General features: G+C 44.2%; 2 protein-coding genes across 15 annotated transcripts in view; both read left to right on the plus strand.

Annotated features, from left to right (window-relative positions):
- LOC110333163 (protocadherin gamma-A4) overlaps positions 1 to 7750 on the plus strand; it is a 180751-nt gene that overhangs the window by 64023 nt on the left and 108978 nt on the right. The window contains exon 1 of one of the 14 annotated variants that reach the window (XM_021214655.2): positions 141 to 3151. The exons of the other annotated variants lie outside the window; for them this stretch is intronic. Within the exon in view, the coding sequence (XP_021070314.1) occupies positions 728 to 3151 (2424 nt within the window). The 5' untranslated portion in view covers positions 141 to 727. Of the gene's footprint in view, positions 1 to 140; positions 3152 to 7750 lie in introns of those variants that run through there. 14 annotated transcript variants of the gene reach the window in all.
- Positions 5760 to 7750, plus strand: part of LOC110333412 (protocadherin gamma-B5-like) — a 2892-nt gene continuing 901 nt past the window's right edge. The window contains exon 1 of the mRNA XM_029547179.1: positions 5760 to 7750. Within this exon, the coding sequence (XP_029403039.1) occupies positions 6273 to 7750 (1478 nt within the window). The 5' untranslated portion in view covers positions 5760 to 6272.

Raw genomic sequence — 7750 nt, forward strand, 5'->3', positions numbered from 1 at the left:
GTACAAATTTCACAATGTTAATCTGAAAACGTATTGGCATGTGATTAAGATAACATTTAAAAAGAAAACATAAGAGCAACACCTCAGTGGAAAGCTATGACGATGACGAGTTTAAACCAGACAAAACAGCCCTCCAGACAATCATCTCCAATGGATCTTGTTTACTCTAAAAATGAATTAGTTTCCAGTAACAACTATAATTCTTAATTTAGTGGTGTATGTTGAAACTGCTCACACAAAGCTAGGAAACAATGGGAAGTAACACTGTCCTGTTTGCTTTTAGAGGCGTGAATGTGAACCAGTCATTTGGTGCAATGCTAGCCCACAGATCTGGTAATTAATGTAATCACACTTTAAACAACACACATTTTTACTTACTTCTAATATATGTATTTAGAAACAAATTTAAACTTAAAAGTAATGAGGAAAAAAAAAAATCCACTTGCAAAGCCTAAGTAACTGCATCTAAGTGCAGTAACCATTTAAGACTCTAAGCGCCGCTGTTCACCTATTGGGAGAGAGGTGCACCCGAAAAGCCATCGAATTCTCAGCGCGGATGAAATCAGACCGGCAGATTCCCGAGTCCTACTGCGGAACTGCGGAGGCATTCTTTCCCTAAATGTGTGACTCTCCAGCTTTCCGTAAGATTATTTCCATCGCCACAAGCAAAGGTAATCCAGCCACCTATGCCCAGTGAAGACTGAAAGGATTCTTTTTCAAATGAACAATGGCTGCTTCCAAGAATCAACACAGGCGTGGCCAGCTGGTGCTGCTGTGTACGCTGATGGGGACGCTGTGCAAGATCGGGGTAGGACAGATTCGCTACTCCGTGCCAGAAGAGACAGACAAAGGCACTGTTGTGGGCAACATCTCCAAGGACCTGGGGCTGGAGCCCCGCGAGCTGGTGGAGCGCAGGGTCCGCATTGTCTCCAGAGGTAGGTCGCAGCTTTTCTCCCTGAATCCGCGGGGCGGCAGCTTGGTCACCGCAAGCAGGATAGACCGGGAGGAGCTGTGCGCTCAGAGCGCGCCTTGTCTTGTAAATATCAACATCCTAGTTGAGGAAAAAGGAAAACTCTTTGGGATAGAAATTGAAATAACTGATATTAACGATAATAATCCGAAGTTCCATGTTGGAGATCTGGAGGTGAAAATTAATGAAATCGCTGCCCCTGGAGCAAGGTATCCGCTTCCAAAAGCTGTAGACCCAGATGTGGGCATAAACTCCCTCCAGAGTTACCAGCTCAGCCCCAATCGCCACTTCTCTCTNNACNTNCANANNGGAGACNACGGNNCTATAAACCCAGAGNTGGTGCTGGAGCNCANCCTGGACCGAGAGGAAGAACCCACTCACCACCTGGTACTCACCGCCTACGATGGCGGCGACCCACGCCGCTCCAGCACAGCGCTCATCCAGGTCACAGTGTTGGATACTAACGACAATGCCCCTGTTTTTGACCAACCGGTTTACCGCGTGAAAGTCCTTGAGAACGTGGTCCCAGGTACCCTGCTGCTCCAAGTGAGAGCTAGCGACCCGGATGAGGGTGCCAATGGAAAAGTGACATATAAATTCCAGAAAATTAATGACAAACAATCGCTGTTATTCCATCTTCATGAAAACACGGGGGAAATGACAGTAGCAAAGAATCTGGATTATGAAGAATGTTCGTTGTATGAAATGGAAATACAGGCTGAAGACGTAGGGGCGCTTCTGGGGAGGAGCAAAGTGATCATTATGGTAGAAGATGTAAATGACAATTGGCCGGAAGTAACCATTACATCCTTGTTTAATCCAGTATTGGAAAATTCTCTTCCTGGAACAGTAATTGCCTTCTTGAATGTGCATGACCAAGACTCTGGAAAGAACGGCCAAGTTGTCTGTTACACGCATGATAACTTACCTTTTAAACTAGAAAAGTCAATAGATAACTATTATAGATTGGTAACATGGAAATACTTGGACCGAGAAAAAGTCTCTACCTACAATATCACGGTGATAGCTGCGGACCTAGGAGCCCCACCTCTGTCTACTGAAACTTATATTGCCCTGATTGTGGCAGACACTAATGACAACCCTCCTCGTTTTTCTCACACTTCCTACACAGCCTATCTCCCAGAGAACAACCTGAGAGGTGCCTCCATCTTCTCATTGACTGCACATGACCCTGACAGCCAGGAGAATGCCCAGGTCACTTACTCTGTGTCTGAGGACACCATACAGGGAGTGCCTTTGTCCTCTTACATCTCCATCAACTCCGACAGTGGTGTCCTGTATGCACTGCAGTCTTTTGACTTTGAGAAGATACAAGACTTGCAGCTATTGGTTATTGCCACTGACAGTGGAAGCCCACCTCTCAGCAGCAATGTGTCCCTGAGCTTGTTTGTGTTGGACCAGAATGACAATGCACCTGAGATCCTATACCCTAGCTTCCCCACAGACGGTTCCACTGGTGTGGAATTAGCGCCCCGCTCTGCAGAGCCTGGATACCTGGTGACCAAAGTGGTGGCAGTGGACAAAGACTCGGGACAGAATGCCTGGCTGTCCTACCGTCTGCTCAAGGCCAGTGAACCTGGGCTCTTCTCTGTAGGGCTTCACACAGGTGAGGTGCGTACAGCGAGGGCCCTACTGGACAGAGATGCTCTCAAACAGAATCTGGTGATGGCTGTGCAGGACCATGGCCAACCTCCTCTCTCAGCCACTGTAACTCTCACTGTGGCCGTGGCTAACAGCATCCCTGAAGTGTTGGCTGACTTGAGCAGCATTATGACCCCTGGGGTACCAGAAGATTCTGATCTCACGCTCCACCTGGTGGTGGCAGTGGCTGTGGTCTCCTGCGTCTTCCTTGTCTTTGTCATTGTCCTCCTAGCTCTCAGACTTCAGCACTGGCAGAAATCTCGCCAGCTCCAGGGCTCCAGAGGTGGATTGGCCCCTGAACCTCCATCACATTTTGTGGGCATTGATGGGGTACAAGCTTTTCTACAAACCTATTCTCATGAAGTCTCACTCACTTCAGGCTCCCAGACAAGTCACATTATCTTTCCTCAGCCCAACTATGCAGACATGCTCATTAACCAAGAAAGCTGTGAGAAAAATGATTCCTTATTAACATCCATAGATTTCCATGAGAATAAGGATGAAGATGCTTGTGCTCTGGTAAGTTCCATTCTATGACTTCTCTGAGGAATTTTGAGGTATGCGGAACTCTTTTGCATATTTAAGTAATGGCAATGCAAAAACTGAGCACTTAAAAGTCTTAGGGCGTCGCTTAGTTCATTTTCAGAGGGGTTGGACAAGGACTGATGTCTTAGGGTTTTAGGCTGTGAATAGACACCATGACCAAGGCAAGTCTTACAAAGGATAATATTTAATTGGGGCTGGCTTACAGGTTCAGAGGTTCAGTCCATTATCATCAAGGTGGGAACATGGCAGCATCCAGGCAGGCGTGGAGCTGGAGGAGCTGAGAGTTCTACATCTTCATCTGAAGGCTGTTTGCAGAATACTGCTTCCAGGCAAATAGGATGAGGGTCTTAAGCCCACGCCCACAGTGACAGACCTACTCCAACAAGGCCACAATTCCTAATAGTGCCATTCCCTGGGCCAAACTTACACAAACCATCACACCTGGGATTTAGGTTAGTTATTAGAATGCTTGCCTAGTTTGCACAAATCCTGAGTTTGATCCCCAGCAACACATAAACTGGGCTACGTGAGACTCTCAAAACACCAAAAAGGCTCATTCGAAAAGTTTAGACAGGGCACTGGTCAACTTTTAAAACATACTATTGTTTTATCACTCATTCAATTAAGAACTGATTACCTACCACATACACTACATATTTCTACTTGCAAACATGTGTATTCTAAGTTAGGGCTACAGAAAAGCAGTTGAAATTTCCAAGTTCTTAGTAATAACATTAGAAATCACCAAATATGTGTCACAATTGTATTAGCCTACAAGTAGGCACAGCAAGATTTCTTGACTTAAAACATCTTTTGAGATCTGCTTCTGCATCACTGCTGCTTACTATACCTACTGACTATACTTCAAGCCACAAGCACATTTTAAAATGTGGATCTTGGTGGAAAGTGAAACTGGTGAATGAATGTTGAGTGTATGTGTGAATGACCACCCTTCTCGAGGTCTATACCAATGGAAATATTGTATCTAATGCAATAGTTAGTTTTTAGTCTCTCCCCAAAAGAAAAACAACAAAATATAAACTTAAATAAGCTTCAGTAGGGCTGGAGAGATGGCTCAGCAGTTAAGAGCACTGACTGCTCTTCCGAAGGTCCTAAGTTCAAATCCCAGCAACCACATGGTGGCTCACAACCATCCATCATGAGATCTGATGCCCTCTTCTGGGGTGTCTGAAGACAGCTACAGTGTACCTACATATAATAAATAAATAAACCTTTAAAAAAAAATAAGCTTCAGTAAAATAGTGAAGAATCCATTTCAGTGGACTAACCATGAGCATTTTAGGCTGTACAGACATCTAAAATGGTGAGAGTCCAAGAATGGTAAACAAGTTCCAAATATGTTGACCAATTCCACAAAATTATTTAGAGTAAATTATATGCATTGTCTGTATTTCTTGTACCATTTGAATAAGTGTAATCCCTAATTTATCACCAGTCAAAATGGAAGACAAGATAAATATTTTATGATTGTGGAGAAGGCTGTTTCTCAAGTAATGAAGTGTTTCATCCTAGGTTGCATATACCTGGGAGTAGAAATCAACTTTACAGGCCGGGCAGTGGTGGTGCACACCTTTAATCCCAGCACTTGGGAGGCAGAGGCAGGCAGATTTCTGAGTTCAAGGCCAGACTAGTCTACAAAGTGAGTTCCAGGACAACCAGGGCTATACAGAGAAACCCTGTCTCGAAAAAGAAAGAAAGAAAGAAAGAAAGAAAGAAAGAAAGAAAGAAAGAAAGAAAGAAAGAAAGAAAGAAAGAAAAGAAAGAAAGGAAAGAAAGAAAGAAAAAGAAAGAAAGAAAAGAAAGGAAAGGAAAGAAAGAAGTCAACTTCCCACTTTCTGTAGCATCTTGATGCACAATCATTTGAGGAGACAACTATATCATCAGCACTTTGACTTTTTGAGGGGTGGGTAAGGAAATTTTTCTCTTGCCTAGTCCATGTGGCACCCTGATTTGATTTGCAGCACTTCAAAAACTAATTAATGGAGTATAAAGTTGGAGCAAATGTTACTATATTCAATAATTTTATGTAATTGGCTTACAATGAGTTCAATTTCTCCAATTCCAAAGTCATCACATTACAGTAGTGTAGTGCATGGGTAAAGAAACAATGTGGTCTATTTGTGTTGCACATGGCTAATCATTTCCCAGGTAAGTTTTAAGAATGAATTAATATAATATAAAGAGTAGGATAGAAACTACACAATTTGGAAAGGAGAAAAGGAGAGGTTGAGCAGTTTGCATTATATCTGTGCTACATCACTGAGCCAGTCTTCTCAAATAAGTATTACCTAAAGAAGCAATGAAGATTCTCTTTTATTTTCTAAAGGAAATGTTAACATTACCAGGAAGAAATTATGTCTGAGGAATGGGACAATCTGCCTAAATACAAACAAGTAGTTTGCAACAGTACTGGTTTCCAAACATTATGAAACAGCATTGATAATCTAGAAAAATAAAAATAAGTAACAGAGGGGTAGCAGTTGTTTCAACATACCATAGCCAACAAAGAAATGATTTGTGAACTTAATAATCTAGTAGACTCCGAGTGCAAGACTAATGCCACGCTAGTTGTTAAATTGTCACTCAATTAACACTTTGCTTTAAGTAAAAGTGCATGTATGGTGACCAAAGAATGGACCACTATAATGTAGATTTGCATAAAAACTCAAAGCGATATTTCAAACATCTTGAAATCATAAAAGACATATCAAAGAGGTATTTAAACTCGGTTGCTAAATGTGTGAATAGTAAAATATCACTTATTTAGTTAGGCACAATTTTATTATTGGGTTGGGGACCAAACAGCAGAGGCTGCAGTTTCATAGTGCGAACTCTGGGCGCCGCTGTTGGTCTGACTGAAGAGGGCTGAAGCTCCGTCTTGCGCAGCCGCAAAGCGCTTTCCACGGTTCCCTTTCTCAGCCTTTACACTGCTTCTTTCCGAGAAAAGGAAGAATCATTTCGTGGACTAGAACTGGTATCAAAGTCCGATTGGAGCCCGGAATATCCGCACTACGGAGCTAACTCGTAACCCGCCGTCTCCAAGCTGGTGAGCAAGCAAAGGGGAACAAGAAAGATGCGGGAGGGCGCTGCTGAGAGGCGTCAGGGGCAGAGGCGGCCAATGCTCCTTCCCTTCCTGCTGCCTTTGTTCTGCCCCGCGCTCTCTGAGCAGATCCGCTACAAGATCCCCGAGGAAATGCCCACCGGCTCGGTAGTGGGGAACCTCGCCAAGGACCTGGGCTTCAGTGTCCAGGAGTTACCGACGCGAAAGCTACACATCAGTTCCGAGAAGCCTTACTTCAGTGTGAGCTCAGAGAGCGGAGAGTTGCTAGTGAGCAGCAGGCTGGACAGGGAGCAGATATGCGGGAAGAAGCTGGTGTGTGCTCTGGAATTTGAGGCTGTTGCTGAAAATCCACTGAACTTTTATCACTTGAGTGTGGAGCTGGAGGACATTAATGACCACATGCCAAAATTCCCTCACACTTCCTCAGAGCTGCAAATAAGTGAGTCTGCTCAACCGGGCACTCGGTTCATTTTAGAAGTAGCAGAAGACGCAGATATTGCCTTAAATTCGCTACAGAATTATAAACTCTCTCCTAGCCCTGGTTTCTCCCTGGTGAATAAAGAAAAACAAGACGGTCGTAAGTACCCGGAATTGGTATTGGAGAAAACTTTAGATCGCGAGCAACAGAATTATTACCGACTAGTCCTGACAGCCTTAGACGGCGGGGATCCTCCCCTAAGTGGCACCACTGAGCTTCGGATCCAAGTCACTGATGCCAACGACAATCCTCCTGTGTTCAACCAGGAAGTATACAAAGTCCGCCTTCCGGAGAATGTGCCTCCAGGCACAACCGTGCTACGAGTGACAGCTACAGATAAGGATGAGGGCGTAAATTCAGAGATTTCTTATTCGCTCCACAGAGCTGGGCAAGTGTTTGGTCTAAATTCAAAGAGTGGAGAAATTACAACACAGAGAACACTGGATTTCGAAGAAATCAAAGAATATTCTATAGTAGTGGAAGCGCGGGATGGCGGTGGCCTGGTTGCACAATGTACAGTTGAAATTAACATTCAAGACGAAAATGACAACAGACCAGAAATTACAGTCCGTTCTCTGCTAGAAACGATTCCAGAAAACACACCGCCGGGAACACTAATTGCTTTGATCAAAATACACGACAGAGATTCTGGGGAAAACGGGGAGGTTAATTGTCGACTAGACGGTGAAGTGCCCTTTAAAATTATCTCTTCTTCCAAAAACTCGTATAAATTGGTTACAGATAGAACCTTAGACCGAGAGCTGACTCCAGAATACAATGTGACCATTATGGCCACTGACAGGGGCAAGCCACCGCTTTCCTCCAGCACAAAAGTCACCCTACACGTTGGTGACGTCAATGACAACGCTCCACTTTTTCACCAGGCCTCCTACTTGGTGTACATAGCAGAGAACAATCCACCTGGAGCCTCCATCGCTCAAGTCAGCGCCTCTGACCCGGATTTGGGATCCAATGGTCATGTCTCCTACTCCATCATAGCCAGTGACCTGGA

Source organism: Mus pahari, chromosome 15, assembly GCF_900095145.1.
Source record: "Mus pahari chromosome 15, PAHARI_EIJ_v1.1, whole genome shotgun sequence".
Taxonomy (NCBI): Eukaryota; Metazoa; Chordata; class Mammalia; order Rodentia; family Muridae; genus Mus; species Mus pahari.